Source organism: Oreochromis aureus, linkage group 12, assembly GCF_013358895.1.
Source record: "Oreochromis aureus strain Israel breed Guangdong linkage group 12, ZZ_aureus, whole genome shotgun sequence".
Taxonomy (NCBI): Eukaryota; Metazoa; Chordata; class Actinopteri; order Cichliformes; family Cichlidae; genus Oreochromis; species Oreochromis aureus.
Window position 1 is genome coordinate 8,532,032 of NC_052953.1, and position 21,380 is coordinate 8,553,411.

At 38.1% G+C, this 21,380-nt stretch overlaps 1 protein-coding gene across 1 annotated transcript; it reads left to right on the forward strand.

The window, feature by feature from the left end:
- The first annotated feature begins 301 nt into the window (after positions 1 to 301).
- On the forward strand, positions 302 to 13,706 carry prodhb (proline dehydrogenase (oxidase) 1b). The gene is made up of 14 exons (XM_031747142.2): positions 302 to 1,182; positions 2,011 to 2,219; positions 5,184 to 5,218; positions 5,314 to 5,463; positions 5,611 to 5,675; positions 5,754 to 5,870; positions 6,050 to 6,123; positions 6,623 to 6,704; positions 7,532 to 7,624; positions 8,050 to 8,196; positions 9,602 to 9,777; positions 10,467 to 10,565; positions 10,672 to 10,760; positions 11,782 to 13,706. Exons 1-14 carry the CDS (start codon positions 844 to 846, stop codon positions 11,970 to 11,972), a joined length of 1,866 nt encoding a protein of 621 aa, XP_031603002.1. The 5' UTR covers positions 302 to 843; the 3' UTR covers positions 11,973 to 13,706.
- Positions 13,707 to 21,380: the final 7,674 nt, after the last annotated feature.

Below are 21,380 nucleotides of genomic sequence, written 5' to 3' on the forward strand. Positions count from 1 at the left end.
ATTTACAGGTAATTAAACAAAGTTTTATCCAAGAAAACTTGAGTAAAAGTTTGACATGATTATGCAATGTGCCCATTTCATAATAAAGCGTCATTTTTTCTTTAACATAATTAGGATAAGAACATATGGGTACCATTTATCTATGTATGCAGACAGTGTTGTTGCACGATGCTGGCAGACAGTGCATACATGCAACTACATAACCAAGTGGCTGGCACAGTACATCTGCGCAGTGTATGGTCTTGGAAGTCCCGAGGTCAAGATGGGATACGCCCCCAAGGTTGGATAAGAATGACCTGTGGGACTGATACCGGACGTAGTAGTGGAGGACAAGCAGAGAAAGGAGGCCGTAGCGATATATCTAGCTATAACAAGTGATGACAAATTCAGCTAAAGAAATACCAATACAGCTAATTTTAATGTTTTAAGTCATATCCTAAGAAATTTAATCATTTAATCCATGAGTGTAACACGGTGAACAAGATGTTTATCAGCAAAATACCTAATGTGTAGTGAAATGTAAAACAAGCATTTTTTTTGTACCTTTATGCGTCATGGTAACTCGTGTTTTCTGCGGGAGGTGCCAGTGTTGCCCATTAAATAATACCTACAACAATGCAACGTGCTCACAAAAAGAAAAAAAACGCGCACTGGTGGAGCGATGCGGGAAACTTCAGGAACGAAGCCGTGAGTGCGTCACCGTCTCAATCCACCAACCAAGTGATGCTAATGTGCCCGTTCGGGCCCGAGTTTGTTTACACTGAGGCACGCACGCGCAGCTAGCAAACACTAATCGTGTGCTAGCGTCACCTCAGCGCTGATATCCGTCCCAGCTATCCGCTGATGTTTTACGTCAAAACCGTGCCAGCCCTCAAACGGGCGAGCGCGGACATTCACTTTAAACGGTTAGTCTTAAACCGAGCAGTCCGTTGCACCGTGACCTCCAGTTCGCCAGCCCAGACGGAGCATGACGGTGTCAGAAGCCGCGGCGGGTCAGAGTGTCCCGGACTGTCTGGGAGAGGAGGGAGAAGGAGAGAAGGCGCCGCCGCTGCTAATGAGATCTCCGTAGACTTTGAGCAGACCCGGGAGGCTTACAAGAGCAAAGACTCATTAGAGCTGCTCAGAAGTTTGGTGGTTTTCAAACTTTGTTCATATGACTTCCTGGTTGATAAGAACAAAGAGGTAATGAGGTGCTATCTCACCGCGCAGCCCGGCAATTTAACACGAAGTCTGTTTGTTAATGTGCCTTTAGGTGTTCAGATCACTTTCTAATTACAGTTTTTTTTTTTAATAAAGTTGAGCATAAATACTGAATTCTATGTGAAACGTTCGCATAACAAGGAAATGAGATGTCACAATCAAAGAAAACACGTGTAAGCAAGTCACTGGGCGATAAATTGTATAGTATAATACAATATTATATTGTATATTATATAATACAATTTAATTGCTACTATGTTAATTTTTACTAATAGATATACCATTGGCAGTGATGTTGACAATTTCTTTTCAAACCAATATGGGAATATTCCCATTTATGTCAGTCATAAGTAGTGTTGAAGGTAAACAAAAGTTCTGTCAGCTGATCAAATCTGAACCATAGGCTGTATGTAAAGTAATGTACTGTATGCTATATATGTTCTCATATGAAGACAGGCCTAACAGTTTCCGCTCCACCCTTAAATGCAATGCACACCTCTCAAGTTACAACCTGTTTTTCAACTATCCAGTCCATGTTACATAACCTCAGCTGTCCTGTTATTGTAGTGTACTGTTAGCATACATGCTGCTGTATAAATCTATCAGGGCACAAGGCAGTTTCCATTCATCTAAGACTTTTAAGCAAATCTGTTATATGCATGGGAGTAGAGTGCATTAAAACACATCCAGCATGGCACACTTATGACATATTTACATAATCAATGGGGACGATGTAAAATACATGATGAAAGCCTAAAACATATTAGAATTACTAATCAGAAAATGTAATGTCCTTTCCTTTTTGCCTAGATAATGGATCTAGCTAAGAAGATTCTAGGCCAGAAAAGCTTTGACCAGTTTATGAAGATGACATTTTATGGTCAGTTTGTGGCTGGTGAGGACCACAATGATATCAAGCCACTGATTCAGAAGAACCATTCCTTCGGCGTCGGCTCTGTCCTGGACTATAGTGTTGAGGAAGACATCAGTCAGGAGGAAGCGGAGCGGAAAGAGATGGAGTATGAAAATTCTATTACTTTACTTAATAGTACAATAGACTCAATCCGGTTGCAGTGATAACCATTGTTGCCTCACAGAAGGAAGGTTTTGGGTTTTGACATGCTTGTTGCCTAACGTGCACATCTTTGGGCTCAGGTTTTTTTTTTTCACTGTCCAAGGACATGCACCAGAGTTTAATGTGTAATTCTAAATTGGTTGAAGGTTTGGAATGTGTTAGCATGGGTAATAGACTGGTGCCCTGTCCAGACTGTTCTTTGCTTCCTGCCCAGTGTCAGCTGGAATAGGCTCCAGCTCCTCCACACCTCACCCAACATCTGGTTGGATAAGGTCAAAGGTATTACACAGTGATGTACCAATATATTAGGCAGTATTTGCTTTGCCGACTGCCATCAGCTTATTAATTTTAAATGACCTTCACCTATTGCAGTGGCTGATATTTGCTGTGTCCTAATAATGTTCTAGTCTTGATTTCTTGGATCCCTTGTCCCTAATTTGTTTGTTTTCACACCTGTACTGCAGCCCTGAACGTTTATCGAAATGACCCAGTGGAGCTGTATGTGAGAAAACAAGTGGTTGACGCAGCTGAATTGCACATTTAACAGTTTTTACCCTGCCAGCGCCCTGGTAAAATGTCGGTGTAATGTCTAATGCACTCATCTGAGAATAGAACAGACAATTGCTTACCCATGCATCAGCTCTCACCTAAACCAAAGTGAGTAATTTCAGTTTTATGAACACTTGTGATTGGTATGATCTCCTGTTATGCTGTACAGGATACAGGGCAATTGTGGACAGTGCCCTGACTTAACTCCTCTAACACTGCCTGGAATTCATTTGTGAGAACAGCTATAATGTGGTGAAGGAGCGAATAACTCCAAAAAGTTATTTCTTGATAATGATTTTTTTTGCACAAAATTTTTGTTGCACAAAATGGGGAATACAAAAAAAATAATCTATACTGTTATTTTACATGTCAGTATTGACCTAGAATTTCACAATTGGTTCAGGCCCAAAATTGCATGCAATTACTGTCAAAGACACATTGAATTCAGACTATGCTTGTCTGTATTACACATATTACAGATTAAAAAAAAATAACACAAAGCAAAAGCACATTTTTTGCATTTTCCTGTAGTTTAATACCAAATATAGATATGTTTTTATTGCAGCCAGGAGGTCGATCTTCTTTACACCATGAATTGTTGGCATACTTGTGGCTTTCTAGTGTGGAATTGGCTGGCTGAAGAGAATTTCTCACTTGCTAGGTATTGCCTCGTGCAGCCCATGTGACGGGATTCCTAAGTGATCTGTGAGATGATGTAAACTTGGACAACAGTGCAAACCTTATGCAAGCAGTATCTCTGTGGGCAATAGCAGGACTTTTACTTTAGTTGCAGCTTTGGGCCTTCATGCATTATGAGTAATGCATGAATGCCATTTTGGTCCCCTTTGGAGATGTTTCAGAGACAAATCAGTAGAGAAAAGGGAATATTTTGATTCCTTCTTCTTTGAAGTAAAAATGACAAATGTACTTGTCAAATATACTTAACAAAAAAGTTAATATTGAGGAAAAAAGACTGACCTTTTCTAACTCTCAGTATATCTCTAGTTTTATAAAGCTCAGATGTGATGAATAAATGGGGCACTCTAGTCAGGTATCTTATGGTTAAGTCTGTTGACATAGAGTGACAGCTGACAGTGATAACATCTTGAGCCAGACATAATTTTCTTAATTTTTTGTCATGCTATCACATTCTGTAAGGTGATAAAACTCCTAGGTAAGCTCTTTGCTATAAACTCCCTTTTATTTTAACTGCATATATTTTTTAAACCTCATCACTAGTAACAAGATGTCATGGCACAGCTTTGATATCCTTTGTGTTGGGGGATGCCTGCTTAGAAACATCAAGCGAGGTATCAAATCTGAGCCTAGAAAGATATTGTTTGCCAAACATACACCTTCAAACATTGAGACTGTAGGACAAGGCACATTAAGCCAGCTCGATCTGAGACAGCACGTTTGACAAGCTCTCCAGTCATATGTCAAGATAGCAACAACATTAGTCAGTTTCTTCCAAAAGACGGAAGATACTGTATAAGGAACAGAAGCAAATCCTGGCTTGATGTTGAACGCATGATATTTACAGTGACAGCCTTTACATGTGTAGACCATCTATACTAAAAATACATTCCCAGTTTTACACTTTAGATTTGACAAATGCACGCTTTTGAAGGCTTGCATGCTTTTTAAAGCAGCTGGGTGCCAGTGTTTTGTGCTAGCGATAAAATATATCCCAAATGTGACATAGACAGCATAACACAAATGTCATTTGACACCTAAACTGTCCACTGAAGCTGTTTAATTCAATTTAATTTTCTGAAATTTGGTGTCTTATTTTTTAGGGCTGAAAATCAATCAATAGTATCTAAATGATACCAAAAAATGTCTAGGAAATAGTAAATATCTCTTTTATTTTTAAGCATAAGCAGATTGTACATAAAACACTATCATGCAAGGGAAGGACAAAAGAAAAAAAACCCATTTAAAATAGCACACATGTCAGATGGACTCCATTGTAGATTTTGCTTTTAAAAAGAGTCCCTGTCAAAAGCAAGCAAAGTTAAAAGAATGTGGCTCCCTTTAGTTTTCCTGGCTTTGAAGCCTCTTGATGTCTCTGATGTCCAGGATGCTTACTGTTTAGTCATCTGTTTGGTTACATGAGCTCCCCTGTGCCTTATGATGAGGGGGGAATAGGTCAAGTGTGGAGTGATGCTGCAACTCCCCTCTGCAGAGGGTGAGCAGCAGCAATTCAGCAAAGCATCAGTAAACAGTTGCAGCCTCGAGCATGCCACTGCCACAAGACCACAATGTTCACAGAAAAAAGTGCAAGTTTTCACATTTTTCAAGTTGCTTAAATTCAGGACCAATTATCTTTTATCCTTTCATATAACTTCTGTTTTAGCTCATGTGTGTCTGCTGCAGAGAAAGAGAACATAGGTAAGCTGCCTTATTTTTTCCCCTCATTTGTGGACAAACTGTACTGTGTGATGTAATCAAAAGTAATGATATGCAAATGTGTTTTTCACTCACAGGCAAGGACCACAGAGAGAGAAAATATCAAGTGCACAAACAATTCAGCGACCGCCGTGGGGGAGTGACCGGAGCCCGCACGTATTTCTATGCTGACGAGGCCAAATGTGACCAACATATGGAAACCTTTATCAAATGCATCAAAGCGTCTGGTAGGCAAACACAGGAGAAGCCACACTTGTCTGTGTTTGCATTGAAGGTGTACTCTATGACACCAGACATCATTCTATCGTACCATCACGCTGTTATCTTTAGCTTTTTATCATTTAATTTATTTTAATGTTGTGTGCCACTTGTAGGTGGGAGTTCAATGGATGGTTTTTCTGCCATCAAAATGACTGCACTAGGACGACCTCAGTTTCTGGTAGGCACTAAAGAGCGATGAAAAAGTCAGTGTAAGCTTTTAGTCTTGCTGAATGACACTACTTTTTTTCTACAAAAGCTCCAGTTCTCAGAGGTGCTGGTGAAATGGCGGCGGTTTTTCACCTTCCTAGCATCGCAGCAGGGTAAAGATGGCTTGGAGGCCTTAGAGCAGAGGCTGGAGCTTACACAACTGCAGGTAGTAATTTTTTTCTTTTTCCATGTTTTTCGTATTGATGAATTATGGTGATACTTGTGTAATATGTGCTAAACATGTCAGATAGGTTTTACATTTACATAAATGCACAACTGGGACAATGCAAGAGATGTTGTTAGTGTATGTGTTGTGCAGAACTTTAAATCTCTGTATTCTCATAGGAATTCATGACAAAACTGGGTGCAAATGGTGACTTCTACGGCTGGTTTACAGGAAGGAAAGAGGACTCGACAGGGTAAGCGAGACCAGACTTCTCAAATAGTCATAAAAGACGTGTGTTGCACACAGAGAAATATTTCATTAGTTGTGAAGCAGTTTTGCAGAAGAATTAATTCATGAAAAAAATGGTATGGAAATTTTAAACTAATATTAATTTCATAAAGTAAATTAAACTAAAGAGGATATTCTTAGTTCATGCATTTGATAATTTATTTTATACAATGTTTAATACTATAAAATATGATCACTTTAATATATTTTACTGCTTCTAACAAATGGAAGAAATAATCAACACTTTCCTTTCTTCTAACCTGACAAAATCTGGCAAGTAATAAAAGTAATGATTAATAATAGAAAGGGTGTAGCTATAAATATATCTTTCACTTAATCTATAAAAACATAATTATCCACAAAGTGGCCAGTTAGACCAAAAAAAGAAAAAACCCCAAAAGATTCTGGTAATAGTTTCGCCAAAACACTGTTCCTGTAATACTTTCCATCCTTTTTCCTGACAGATGCATTGACATGCTTGACTGGAACAGCCTAATAGATGACAGAACAAAGATATCGGATCTGCTTGTTGTTCCAAATGTAGAGGTCAGTAGCATAGAATCCTGAAAAAGAGAGAGATTTTTTGGTGGAGATACAATAGATTAAAGAAAACAGTTTTCAAAATTAAAAAACACTTTTAAAATATATTTCTACCATTACTCCTTGGAGACTACAGTTGACTTATATAATACTGCTCCAAGTTTGGCATGCTTTCAGGTTGCAGGAGAGTTTTAAGTGTCAGCTGCACCTGCTGAGCTAATTCTGACTTCTAAGCAATTCATTCAAATGTACTGTAGCTGCCATAGGCTGTTGTTATTGATCCAATTATTTTTGTTCCCTGTTGTAATATGTTCATTTCAGAAGCAACTGGAAAAACTGAAACAAAACCAGTAATTAATTGTGATGACATTTAAAATAAGGACTTCATTACAAAATGTTTTTTTGCTCTCTGGCTGCTATAGTGAAAATTAAGGGCTTTTTGCAGTTTAAATGTTCTTATCTGAAGTTATTTTACTATAACCAGACCTTGAACATAATCAGCTCAATTACACTGCAAATAGTAAACAGCCATTTGGAGTTTTATTTACTTAAAAGTCTGCAACCTTTAACTGCAGATTTTCTCAAGCAAGTTTTGGAGTAAATATCTGGGATCATTGGAATTTCTAGGGTGAATGACTTAGCCCTGGGTTAAGAAAAAGCCTGGATCAATTGTGTGTGAAGAATCTGGGCATGTTAGACTGCATACATCTGTGGTCTTGAAATCAGGCCAGCTCATGGTTGGATAAAGTGGGAAGCACTAATAGGTGTCATGCTGTGTGATATTTGGTTTATTAGTATCTCACAGTGGATTCTCTCCTGGGTTGTGTTCATAGCTAGGTAAGCTGGAGCCTCTGCTAGGGAAGTTCACTGTAGAGGAGGAGCAACAAATGAAGTGGATGTTACAGCGTGTAGATGTCTTGGCGAAGGTAATTACATACCAGCCACAAGGACTGATTACCATACATGAACATGCCCACACTTAGAGGCAATTTGCTGTTTAACTACTATGAATAAATACCTATAGATCAACTATATGTGGTTATTAAGATGTTTTTATGTGTATCGGTTAAATGAGATTTGTAAATCTTGTAAATACGATATACTTTCCTTAAGTATATAGGTACTATAGTCTATAAAAGCTGCACTGGTATAATTATAATAATAATAAAACAAATTACAGGGATTATTATTATTACTGTGTTTTAATGTCACGGTGTTAAGAATCACTGATTCTTTTGTTTCATTTATTTAATAAAAAATGTTCACTAATTCAACCTTGAAAACTATTTTAATGAAACTCTAGGATATTAGATGATATTACACCAAATTAATGAGATCTTTCATGTTTCAGCATGCCCTAGAGAGTGGTGTTCGTTTGATGGTGGATGCAGAGCAAACCTATTTCCAGCCAGCCATTAGCAGACTAACACTGGAGATGCAGAGGACCTACAACAGAGAAAAGCCTGTCATTTTCAACACCTATCAATGCTACCTAAAGGTCGGGGCCTACAGCTGGCACAAAAACAGATCTTCAAAGCTGCAAACTTCTACTAATGCCTTGCTTATTCAAAATGTTTCTGCGGTGAATGGGAGGATTGTTATTGTCACTGGGTGATTAAATCCATGTTCTCAGCTCACAAGAAACCCCAGGTTTTGACAATGTGCTTCTTTAGGTTAGTAATATATTCAGTGTGTTTGAAATAGATCCAATGAACAGTTGTTGAAAATAGCAAAAAACCCCAAACAAATAAAACCAAAACAGATGGAGATTCCTCTCTTTATTAATGAGATCCAGTGACACAGCCGTTGTAATTTTTATCGAAGAAAACATGCTGTGACAGGTCCAAATGCCAGCATGTAAACAGATTTCTATTAGTCAGCCAAGCTGGGCTCGAAAGGGTGACGTGACAAAGACGAGAAAACAATAGTGGTGGAAATATGGTGATTTATTTTTTTTAAAGTGTTTTTCTCAGCATTTTTATTATTATCATTATGATATCAAAAGTGCATAGGTTCATAATAGTTGTATTTTTAGAATATTATCTGTTGGTTACAACATAACTACAAGGTTTATTGTGAGTGTTTTATTTTTTATGTTGCTGTTATTTACAGTCGTGAAAAAGAACATTTTCGCAGAGCTATGTGCAGTCCTGTGAAAAACCAAATACTCCTCATAGTTCAATAGTTTATAGAACTGCCTATAGGAAAAACTTGAAGTCATTATTTTCTGTATGAGTTCTGCAGTCTCTCACATCACTGTAGAGGAATGTTTAAACATTTCACTATACGGTTGTTGCTTTGGTTCATTTGTTTACGCACAGGTCTCGAGTTGATTGAGAGGTTAATACCTTGATTCTTTTAAAAGATTTTTGTCTTTTGGATTGCTGTGCTTTTGTATTACCCAATTTAATCCAAGCTAACTAATGAGCTCATATTTGACTCTAAAATCCTTTTGCATACATAGAATACAAGGTGTCCAGGTCCTGTGGCTGGAAACCAAGCCCAAATCATCCCCCCTCTGCCCTGCCACTGTGCTGATATGCTGTGGTGCTATACATCATCTCCACATTGGATAGGTCTATCTAAAAGTCTTATGGTTTGCTCAGATGCTAACCTCAGCCCTGGTGCCTTGTTCGCGTTTTACAGAGTTTTTCTTCCATAGTTTTTTTTTTTGTTTTTATACACATGTCATTTTATTTATTATGTAAAGGTAGATAGGACATGTAACCCAGATTAAGTCGACTAATCCTTAGTAAAAATAAAGCAGGTATATCATTGCACATTTCCACTTGTAATAAACATGGAATGCGGTCAGCTCTGTATATAAAACATGTTTTAAAACTGGTACCTAAACTTAGAGGACTTGATTTTCATGAATCAGTCCTCCTCCTTTTGTTCTGCAGGAGGCCTATGACAATGTAACTATGGATGTAGAATTGTCTCGACGTGAGGGTTGGCACTTTGCTGCCAAGCTGGTGCGTGGGGCCTACATGTATCAGGAGCGAGAAAGGGCCAAAGAGATTGGATATGAAGACCCTATTAACCCTGACTATGAGTCAACCAATAGGATGTACCACAGGTAAGAGCCAAGGCTTGTCCGTCTGTTTGTTCTGCATAAATCTACACATGTAGAGTTTGATTGCTGTTAGCCAAGCTCTCATTTTTCATATTCAGAGAGGAACAGTCTGCTTACTGTAGTTGTTTTTTTTTTAAATAACAGAATTAAACTGTCAACCTATTAGGCACCGGTTAACACCACAGAGGACAGAGTCTTTTATTTGGAGTTACTGCAGTCTTGTTCTTATGGCAACAAGCTTTCGTCTCAAGAGTTTGAGAAGATTTTGATGGAATAATGTAATCAATGAAGAACAAACTCAGGATGCTTAATTGGATACAGTATGACATGAGGTGGATTCAGAATATGCAGATGGTGGTTATGAATCTGTGTATTAATATAGCCTTACTAACAGAGAAACAAATGAACAGGGCCAGATTTCTGTTTACATACTGTGAATACTTGATGTTTATAGAGATTTTTTATGGAGTATAGGTTTGTAAACGTAGTCCCACACCTTATAATAAATTCATCTGCTGATGAAATTGATTTATTTCAATGTGCCATGAAACAATGTAAGCACAGTATAATAAAAATGCATATTTTATAGTGAACAATATAAAATAAGTTACTAATTCCCACTTGAAAGACAAACAAACCCATTATTATGACAACCTAAATTGTCCCTGTTGTGTGTCATGTATTTGTGCAAGGTGTTTGGACTATGTGTTGGATGAGATTGCACTCAACAGAAAAGCAAATGTAATGGTGGCTTCCCACAATGAAGACACAGTGAAACACACCTTAACAAGGCAAGTTTTATGCTGTATCCAGTAACTTGAAACTTAAAACTATAATTCTTTCATACAAAATTGCATCTGTATAAACATGCTTATATTTTTATCCTCTCTCAATCAGAATGAATGAGCTGCGTCTCATTCCCACAGAAAACAAGGTATACTTTGGTCAGCTACTGGGCATGTGTGATCAAATCAGCTTCCCACTGGGTAAGAAAAGTACAGAAGCAGAAATGCACAACCATGCAATGTCTAGGTACCAATCTGTCTTGTCATAAATAGTAAGAATAATTTTGACAGTTCCAGCCAGACAGGCCATACACCCTGTGATGCTTTCAACTCTGTCATAAGACCTTTAAGTTGCACACACGTACCTCACAGGCCCCAAGGAGTGCACATGTAGAAGCCAGTCTGCATGACGTATGAGCCGAGACACCTCAGTATTGAACAGTCCTTTTAACGAAGTGCCGCTGCTGGATCTCAGCGCTTTGTTTGTCAGTCAAAGCTAGACATAGTGGCGGCAGGCAGTTGTCTGTCAATGTGAGGCTGAAGCTGACATGGCCTTGACCAGTATTGATGTAAACAGACAGGCATGTGTTTCTTTGTTGCTTTCTTGAGGGATGGAGCAGCCAGCACAGCTTTGAATCCTGAAACAATAAAGGAGTTGTTTCATAAAATAAAACAGACTGGAGCTGAGATGCATATTATTTGTCCATCACTTACTGCACCAAATGTGCCTTAGTTAGTTTTTATAATTCAGTTTTCAGATATGCTGTTACTCAGGATGTGCTTGTCGGGACCGAGTTTATTGTATCATGTTATAATGTTTTGGATGGATTAGTTGAAACAACATTTATTTCGACAGAGCTAAAGAGTTAAGCCCTGGCAAAGCAGTTTCACAGTGTGCGAGCCTAACTGACAGACGAGAGGAAATCTTCAAATAGAAATGCTGTAAACTGAGGATGTCAGTGCAAATACTGCAGTCTTGCCTGATTACACAGATCGTAGCAAACATTCAGTGAGAGAAACCAATCAAGATGATGCTCATGCTGTGGTGTATTCTATAGAGTTTGTCCAAAATAATCTGCGAAAAGTATGCTGTTCTGTCATTTAAACTAGTCAGTCAAAATGATATTTTATGAAATGGAATTTCATAATATTGACAAATACAGAGAGAAATACTTTGATTTGTCTACATTTAACAATCCCATTTTCTTTTGTTTCACTCCAGGCCAGGCAGGCTTCCCTGTCTATAAGTATGTTCCCTATGGACCAGTGAATGAGGTGATGCCCTACCTGTCTCGGAGAGCACAGGAGAACCGAGGCTTCATGAAGGGGGCCCAGAAGGAGAGGGAACTGCTTTGGAAAGAGCTGAAACGGAGACTTGCCTCTGGAGAGCTTCTATACAAACCAGTGTACTGAAAACAGAAGAAAAGTTTTAGTAAAGATTATTGAGGGTTTCTTTCTCTGGTTCTTTGGTTACTGTTCATTATCATAGCTGCTTCTTCTGTCTTTTTTTTTTTTAGCACATGTCTTGTTTTACTCTATATTTTGAAGGGTTTTTTTTTTACTCATGGACTGTTTGCATAGGTCACCAATTTTCCTTTTTCCTACTAGTGTTTTTCAGCATTCTGCTCTTGCAGGATTTTATCCACCTTCACTCCATTCACTCCTATTCTCCACCTCTGCATCCATAAGCATTTCTCATTTTGTCTTCCCACTGTCTGTAGAGCTCTAATATCCATCAAATGGGCATCTTTACTGCTCCAGAAGGACTTCCTAAAATGTCAACAAGACTGGGCTGGGCATCTTTTTTATTGCTCTATTTATTTTCAAGAAGAACGGGAATCATAAGAATAACATGCTTGATATAAATGTTAGCATTAAATTATATTGGTATATGTACTGTATATGTGCTTCTCAGTACTGTATGTTTGTTTTTGAGGTTGCACTGACATTTTTAAAACAATAAGTCTATGTGTAATGAAGAAGTATAACTGCCTCGTCAAAGCACATCTCTCTTCTTCGTCTTTGTTATTATATTCACTAAGAGAAGTTATATTTTTGCCCACAGTATGTGTTCTATACTCAGACTAAAATTTTCCCCAATTTTGGTCAATTCATGTCCAAATCTTGATTTTAAATCCAACTCTTAACTTAATTCAGGTCAATCCCAGATCTCTTAACCATCTGTCTGCTCAGTCTCATAAGTAATTGTTAAACATTATAGTTTCCTACCTATTAATAGTTTTCTTCCTTCCCTGTGATTGTGGATCTGTTTCTATGGTTAATAGGCTGAGTACTGATGACATACTGGTGGAGAAGTGAACGTTTAAATCTGGGTCTCTGTTATAGTGGAATTGTTGAGGCTCTTTCTCCTTGTTTGCGGCTTGGTGATGTGGGCATTTTCTGTCTTGTTTCTCCATCTTGACTGATCTACAGCATGCCCTTATCCATTTGGGGTGTCTATAAAGCAAGCTAAATCTTGTCTCAAGAGGCCGAAAGCCCCCTGAATCTGGCATTGATATCTGTTTTTCTGGTCTGTCTGACAGACTGGACCTCTTACAACAAAGAGACCTCCTAGCATGTTGGAGCACTATCTATTACATTAGATGACTCTGTGCAATTCTGATTTTTGACCATGTAAATATGTTTAATGCAGATTGTATTTGTTAAATTTGCATCTTACCTGATATGCTTGTGAAATTGCTAAAGTATGTGAACTCATGCATATTTTTTATGTCCTTGACGGAAATGCTATAGCTTTGAACTGTTTGTACAGCTTGAGTTGTTTGAGGTTTTAATTTGGTGACATATTCTGCTTGGTTATTGATGCACAATTAGTATTTGAGTCAGAGGGTAACCAAGCTTCATGATAATTATGGCCTTGTCATTTTATGAGAGCAGTCAGTGCTCTGTAGACCATCATTTAATTACCCATGATGCTACGCTCAATACAGATCACAGAAATTGGATGCATTAATCATTACTCAGAAGAAACTTTAGTGGCTGTTCAGTTTTACTGAGGCAGAGCACCGCAGAGGTGTCACTGTTGCTGTGTTCTATCAGTTTAATTAAGAATCAAGTCTACTTTTGATGTAAGATGTGCCGTTGGGTATACATTTGCCAATAAATCCCTTCTTATAGGGCAGTGGAGTTTTTCTGGTTAGCATGAATAGATTCAGAGGACACATTAAGAAGTGAAAAATTCTACCCAAGTTCTAGGTCAGCAAAGCTCTAAGCACAGCAACAGTTCTCTCTACATTAAAAGCACACAAGAATGTAATAAAATCAGCATAGACTAATTTACTTTATATAATGAATGTTGACATTGTATTATGCAAGATGTGATGTGTGGCATACATAACTGGCTTCTTTGGGCTGTTGTTTCTACCATTTTGGACCTAAATTTGTATCTTGGCTGTGGCCTTGGCTTGGAACACAACAGCCCAGGGTTTTTCAAATAATGACTACTTGCACTGTGACAGGTTTCATTTAAATACATACAGAACATAATTTTTCAGGGATGTAACTTTGAAAAGTTTTGTTTTTCTGCAGAACAATGGCTAGATTGGATTGTTGCCGCATTCCAGGCGTCACTTGAGCTCTAATCAGGATTTGTATGCCAATAGATAAAGTGACAGTATGGTGGCTTTGAGCCATCGAAGAGTATTATGTTTTGGTTTGTTTTTATCTTTTGACAGCAAACTGAGAGATTAGTGGCTCACAGTGCACAAAATAGATAACTAGGCCAATGCACATTAACTTCAACATCTCGATTCATATCCTCAATTTTAAAATAATGTTAAAATTAAGGGGAAACTTCAGGGGAAGTGTGCAAAACTATATTGTAAATTATAAATAGTTAAAAAAAAGTCATTCTAAATGAGAAAGTAGAAAGACTTTTTAATTTTTTTTGTCTTTTAAAATACTTAAATACAGTCTGTCATAACACCTGACACCTAACATTTACACAATTTTAATTGTCTGTCGTTCAGCCAAAAGCTGGCGAACCGGAAACAGTAAAATGAAGTTAGCTGTTTGTAGGCTTAATTAGTTTGAAGGCCGATGAGTTGGCTAAGGTGTTTAAATTGTTTTCTTCTTCCATACAAATATTACTTAATAAAGTGGAAATAGAGAAAAGTGCAGAAAGAAGACTTCCAAGAACAGACAATAGACTGTATTTCCTGACATTGCACCATAATCACAAGATCATTTCTACATGGCCAGTCAGAATGACAAGCACAGTATAACTCAGCATCAGTGAAAATGCTGCATGACATCTTGTCAATATTTTATAACAACATCTAAGACAAAGTTGGCTCAAATGTCTAACAAGGAGGAAGGGCTGTTAACTTTCTGCAAGACACTGACATTTCCTGGTAAAATAATTGGCAACGCTTAACAAGAAGGTATGCATAAAATCCTTAGTAATTACAGAAACACAACAAACCAGAAACGTTGCTGCTTAGTCCTAATTAATGAATACCTCACACACGGTTCCTGAAAAATACTTAATAGGCTATGCTCTATAGTCTGCATACATTTTACAAATGTACTTTGACATTGTGTGCTTATTTGCTCTGAAGACGACCTTTAATAAATAGTTCAGTACATAACCCCCAGTGAAACAAGCAAAAACAAACCAAAACTACCACACAGTGCAGTTAAAAAAGACTTTATTACTGAGATACATACACACACAGGTGTCAGTCATCATAACAAACAAATGCTGCTGACAGGGTTTGTTTTTTAAGATATTCATTATGATAACAGAACAATAGTAATAATAATAATAATAAATATATAAATAATAGGTCAGATGTGTTATGCAAAGGGATAATGAAAAAAAACCTATTAAGACTATAGTCAAATAGCCCCTGTTACGACTGCTGTCTTAATGTCTCTCATATGCAAATTTAAGTGTGCAGGTGCCTTTCCGTCATTGGTGGATCCAGGGGATGGTTCCTGTGGACTGGCTAACTACTGGGAGACAACGTATTTGATGACACCGCCGTGGACGGCCAGCCATTCATCCTCGGCCCATCCCAACCGGCAGACTTTATGTTACCCGTCTAGTGATGTTTGTTTTACACAGGAGCATGTAGGGTTGGACTGCCCTTTTGTTTGATTACAGTTTTCTTATGTTTTTGTTAGTTAGGGAGGTAAGTTGCTGTCGTTTTTGGTTTAATTCTTTTGAATAGGCAAGTTTGATTCATCCTTGAGATAGGCTCCTTTTTGTTTGCTGTTCTGGCTTTAGGTCAACCCCAAAGTTATAGTCCGCTCCTTTCCCTGTTTTAAATCCACTCATTGTAAATAAATCACCATCAAACTGTGCTAATTGTGTGATGTGCTGCTTGGGGTCGGACGGGGATGGATCACCCTTATGTTATGGTCTGGCCACCCCTAGACGGTCCATAAAAGCCCCCAAGAATTACCTTGCATGTCTTTTCCTAATCATTCATTATGTTATGCATAGATGTAAAGGAGAATTCATAAGGACTTGAACCACACTGCTGTACTTACGCTACACTCTGTAATAATGTTATTGACATGGGTCTGGTGTCGAAATGACTCAATGACCCAACTGGGTTGTGGAGGGTTAGTATCTTGCCCAAAGATATTTGGCATGTAGACTGGGATTGAACCACCAGCCTTACAATTAATAGGTGATCTGCTCCACCACCTGAGCTACACCTCCCACTGGCACAGCTTACATACAAGAAGCAGAGCCTAGGGTCGAGGGGGATGATGCGCCCATCACTAGAGGTGAGGACACTGAGGTAGTTAAACAACTCCATAGGCCCTGGGGAAGATGAAATTCATCCTTAGTTCCTTAAGGCCCTGGATTTTGTTGGGTTGGATTGGAATGGTTTTGCAACATCCATGGAGATCTGGGATTGTGTTTCCCCATGTTTAAGAAGGGAGAACAGAGGTTATGTTCCAGTTATAGGGTGTGCACTGGAGCTGGTCTATTTTAGTAAAGACAGATTAGCATGAAAGCAAAACTGTCAATTTATCAATCAATCTACATCCCTGAACTCAGTTATGGTCATGAGCTTTGGGAAGGGAGTAATAATTGGACTAAAATTAATTAATAATAATAACAAAGACTATTAGCATACTAATACAGCAACACTGCAGACATAACTAGTGCAAACTGAATTATGTTAAACCTTATATTTACTTTGAGTATTCATTCATTTTAATATAGGTCATATTTATACAGAGCCTGTTTTTTAACAACAATTTTTCACACAAGGCAACAACTTTATACTGAGCAGATTTATTGTTGAAGCTTAATGCTTGTAATTCATAGATTTTATAATAGAAGCTCAATGTTCATAGTTAACCTGCCACCGAAGGTTCAAAATATATCAGCTAGTTATAGCACAAAATGGAAACACCACTATTAACTAGAATATACGTGATTTGAATGACTTGCTGGTGAAGTTGATCTTTAGTTTTCATGAAAAGTGCTTCAAATTGTGGGACAGTATTATCTTTTTCCCTTCCATAAAAGCTGATCCAGTGATGAGGAAGGCAACAAGGGAAGCACTGAAGGGAGTATTTCCTAAGAATTCAGAAGATTTGACCAGCTGTTGTTTTCAGTGTCATGGAAATACTTTCATATCTTTTATTTGAGTTATGAACATTCCTAAGCAAAATGAACTGTTCATCTGCAACCCATAAAACAACATACACAGTAGGGCTGTGCGATATGACCAAAATCTCATATCCCGATATTAAGACATCTATCGTCCGATAACGATATAAATCACAAAAATGTAACATTTTCTGTAAATTCTGTGAATGTCGAGCAGCTCGACTTGCGTGAAGTGTTTCCAGCTGGGCATCGCGTACCTGGAGTCCAGTGTTTTAACTGATGCATGAAACGATACATTTTTAGACATAAGTTGTAACGGCTGCCATTTTCTTTGTGAGTATTTATTACACAGCGTGCTGCGGGGAAAAGCCTGTTCTAACGTTTGAGGCTAAGGTTTATTTTTTAGCACCTGGCGGCTCTTTTTGCTTCTCATCCGTAAATACTCTGCATCTTTCACGTGATTCAGTTTATTTTGAAAAGTCTCAACAGGATCTTGAGCTTTATTGTGAAAGGTTTATGTGGAAAATAAACAAGCGGACACAGGTGGTTTTTACCGTCGTTGTTGCTAACGACAACGCATAAAAACAAGCGCTTGTCCTTCTGTAGTGTGGTTATATTAAATATAAGAGAAAGAGGGAACTTTAGGAAATTAATATAGCCACTACAGTGACCATCAAAATAATGAAAAAATATTGCCATAAACAGTTTATTTTGCGACACCACGAAACAAACGATAGCGTAAAATGAAACGATAGATGTTTTTATATCGTCATCCGATATATATCGTTATATCGAACAGCCCTAATACACAGAATAATGTCTGAACAAGACAAGCTGGGAAATGACACATGAAGAACTAGAGCTACATATAGAGGGAGGTTAACTGGTTGGGGTACCAAAAAAATCATTATTTGGTACCGATACACTATACACAATACACAATACACTTTTGCATTTATTTCTGTGTAATAGTCTAAGCTAGCTATTATGCCTGTAATTGAAAACGGCTTTTGCTTTTGTATATGTCATCACTGATAGCAAAGAACTGATATATGAAGATTGAATCATATAGCAAAATATGTGGATAGCATGAGGTTCCTGTCATCCAGAATTAGTAAAAGTGGGTATAAAAATGAATGAAGGGATGGATAGGCAAGCCTGGGGAAATCAGCTTAGACTAAGAGCTAATTCCCAGTCTGGCATATATTTAAAAGTGTTGGTGGACAACACTGAGTTTCAGCAAAGTTTTATGTCTCCAGCTGCATCTGCTGTCTTTACTGCTCATCTGCATAATGTGAAACTATTGCAGTCTTACCTAACATCACCACCTGTTCTATCAACCCATGTTCATGCTCACAGTATTTCCCTATGGGCAGCAAGCACCAACAAACCATTTTTTACCAAACTGCGTCCGGACAATGAGCACTTGTTTGTTTTTTCTTGGAAAATTATGTAAATCTATAAGTAGTCAAATCGTTGGCTGACTTGACCAACCAACTGTTGGTTAGTTCTGCCTTTGTTCCATTGGCTCTTTAGTGACATTTTTCCACTACTTTGCTTTTCATCACAGTTGGAAATGAAAGGAATCTGTGTTCATCACAGCTACTTAGTGAGAAATATGATGAATCACTGAGCTCAGTTGACCCTAGAGCCCGGACCTTGTCCCACACTGAAGGAATCCCCCCTGGCCTCAGTAAGCTCTGATGTGAACCAGTGAGTAAACAAATGAGTCGTAAACACAACAGATGGGACCTTCGATGACTAATTTCACTGGCCGATATAGAATGGCAGAAAGGGGCACATGATCACAAAGACTGAAAAGAAGGGAGCAATGGAAAGTTTGTGTTTTTCTTTCTTGCCTGCTGTCAAGTTTGGATCATGAAAAACACTTTTATTTCACACACCAAAGCATCACGTCTTCCCGCTTCCATTGGTGTCATCGCTGCACTATCTAATAGAAATCACAAAAAAAAAAAAAAAAAAAAATCATCATCTCCTGAGTGGATTTGTGTGGCAGAGTGTCGGCCTTTATCACAGTTTTTATGACAGGGGGAATGAAAATTCAAATGCAGATAACATATCACACGCCTCACACATCGCTGAAATTAATTTTTTTTCTTTCAGTCACTCTGTCATCACTGACTGGCTTGTGTTTTCAGTAATCTCATTTGGAGGCGAGTAAAGCTGCCCAGGAAGAATTAAAAACACAATGGCTCTGACAGCAGCCTCCAAATTCTCTCCCATAAAGTCACCAGTTAAGGGGGTGACTTGATTTCTTGGAGTTTACTGTTGCTACCATCTCCTCTTTCTCCTTTTGTTTTGTGCCAATGAATGGCACCCATACATTACAGATTATTAAACCACTTTCATCTTCTCCCTTTGAGATGTATGCTGGTTTCTCTTTGTAAGTGATAAGCACGGTGCAGCACGAATAAGCGACGACTGCATAACAAAAAAGGAAAATGGGAAAGAAGATGGGAAGCTCTCTGTGTGTGCTGAAGAGGAAACTGCTTAGAGAATACCAACAGTGTGGAAAAGGAGCAGAGCAAGTGATCTGTCACAGCCACTGGCTTCACAGCCTCATTCCAGTACTTACCCTGAAAGCACAGATATCCCACCATTGCCTTCAACACACACATGCAAACAGATGAACACACTCGGTATTACCACACCTGCACATGCAATTATGTATATACATATAGGTGTGGAAGCAGATATGGAAACAAAGTCACACAATCGTGTACCGGCTGTGGGTTCACACAAATACTTGCAGGCACCCACACTTTTCTTCCCATCAGTTCCCACATCTATCAGTGTGGGGTGAGAGATGATTTGGAGCGGCTCAGTGTTTTGATCATTAGTTTGGACTCATGGAGTGCAGCAGCAGTGAAAAATGAGACTGCTATCTCATGGCCACCTGTTCTTTTAATAAGAAAAAGAACAATTCCCAATCACAGGATGGATTGAACCTGATGCCTGGGGGGGGGCATACTGTGTGTTCGTGTCTGTGTGTGTGTCTGTGCTTGCATGCATTAGAATTTTGTTCTGTCAATCTATGTGAAATGTACAACAGAGCTGGGATAAGGGTATTGCATAAAGTAGAAGAATCATACAGCAGAACTGCATGTGTGAATATGTCATGTGGTAGACTCCATTTCTTTCTTACGCATCACTCAGTTTTTACACAATTTCAGTTTTTCTCTGTGAGGAAAGTTTTGGGAGTTACATTGTTTAATATTCTTGCTGTGCCATGACATTATTCTAAAGGAAGCACTGATATTACAAATTATACATAAAAATTACATTTGCTTTATTTAAAATCTTTAAATTATTTATGTTTCTACTTTTCTGGTCTCTTGTTCTTTTGTGATTTCTGACCTCTTGTAGAAAGAAAAGCAGACGTAGTGTGATGTTAATAATTGATTCCCTAAAGTGCTAAGGCTAGAGACACTAGAGGTGACTGAACTTGATTTTGTTACATTAGTTGAAAAAATTATTTGACCCCCTTCTGAATTTGTAAATTTGCTCACTTACAAAGAAATGAACAGTTTCTATTTTCATGTTAGTTTAGTTTTAATGGAGAGAGACAGCGTATCATTCATTAATAAGCTCCTCCCATGTAGTTTTGGGGTGATCTGCCGTGATCATTCTTACCCCATGAGGCAAGCTCTTGCTTGAAGCTCCAGACTAAGTGTCACTAATGGTTATTTCTTCCATTTCTGAATAATCAGACCAACAGTTGTCACTTTCTTGCTGATGGTCTTGCAGACCATTCCAACCTTGTGCAGGTCTACAACCTTGTCTCCTGATGTCCTTTGACAGCTCTTCAGCCTATGGTGGTGAAGAGGTTGGAATGGAAAGAATCAATTTTGTGGACAGGTGTGTTTTGTCCACATAATGAATTGAGATCAGGAGTTTCTGTAACTGATTGATTGTAATCTGTCTGTCTCATGGGCACAAAGCCAGCACACAGTGTAAATTTGTTGTGGGTTGTAGGAGATCAAATACTTGTTTCATTCAAGTAATTCATTTAACTTTGATGTAGTTTTTCTGGATTTTTAGCTGATATTTTCTCTCTATATTAAAATGAAATTACCGTAAAAATATCAGAGATTGTTCATTTTTGCAAGTGAGCAAATGTACAAATTCAGCAGGGACTTATTCCCCCCCACTGTGTACAAAATTGTGTCCAAGATCTTTTTATAATTTGTACAGTGACTGAG

Coding starts and splice junctions, on each gene's coding strand:
- prodhb (XM_031747142.2), top strand. CDS start 844: ATGTTTTACGTCAAAACCGTGCCAGCCCTCAAACGGGCGAGCGCGGAC. Junction 2,220..5,183: donor GCGGAGCGGAAAGAGATGGA/GTATGAAAATTC, acceptor CTTCTGTTTTAG/CTCATGTGTGTCTGCTGCAG. Junction 9,778..10,466: donor ACCAATAGGATGTACCACAG/GTAAGAGCCAAG, acceptor TATTTGTGCAAG/GTGTTTGGACTATGTGTTGG.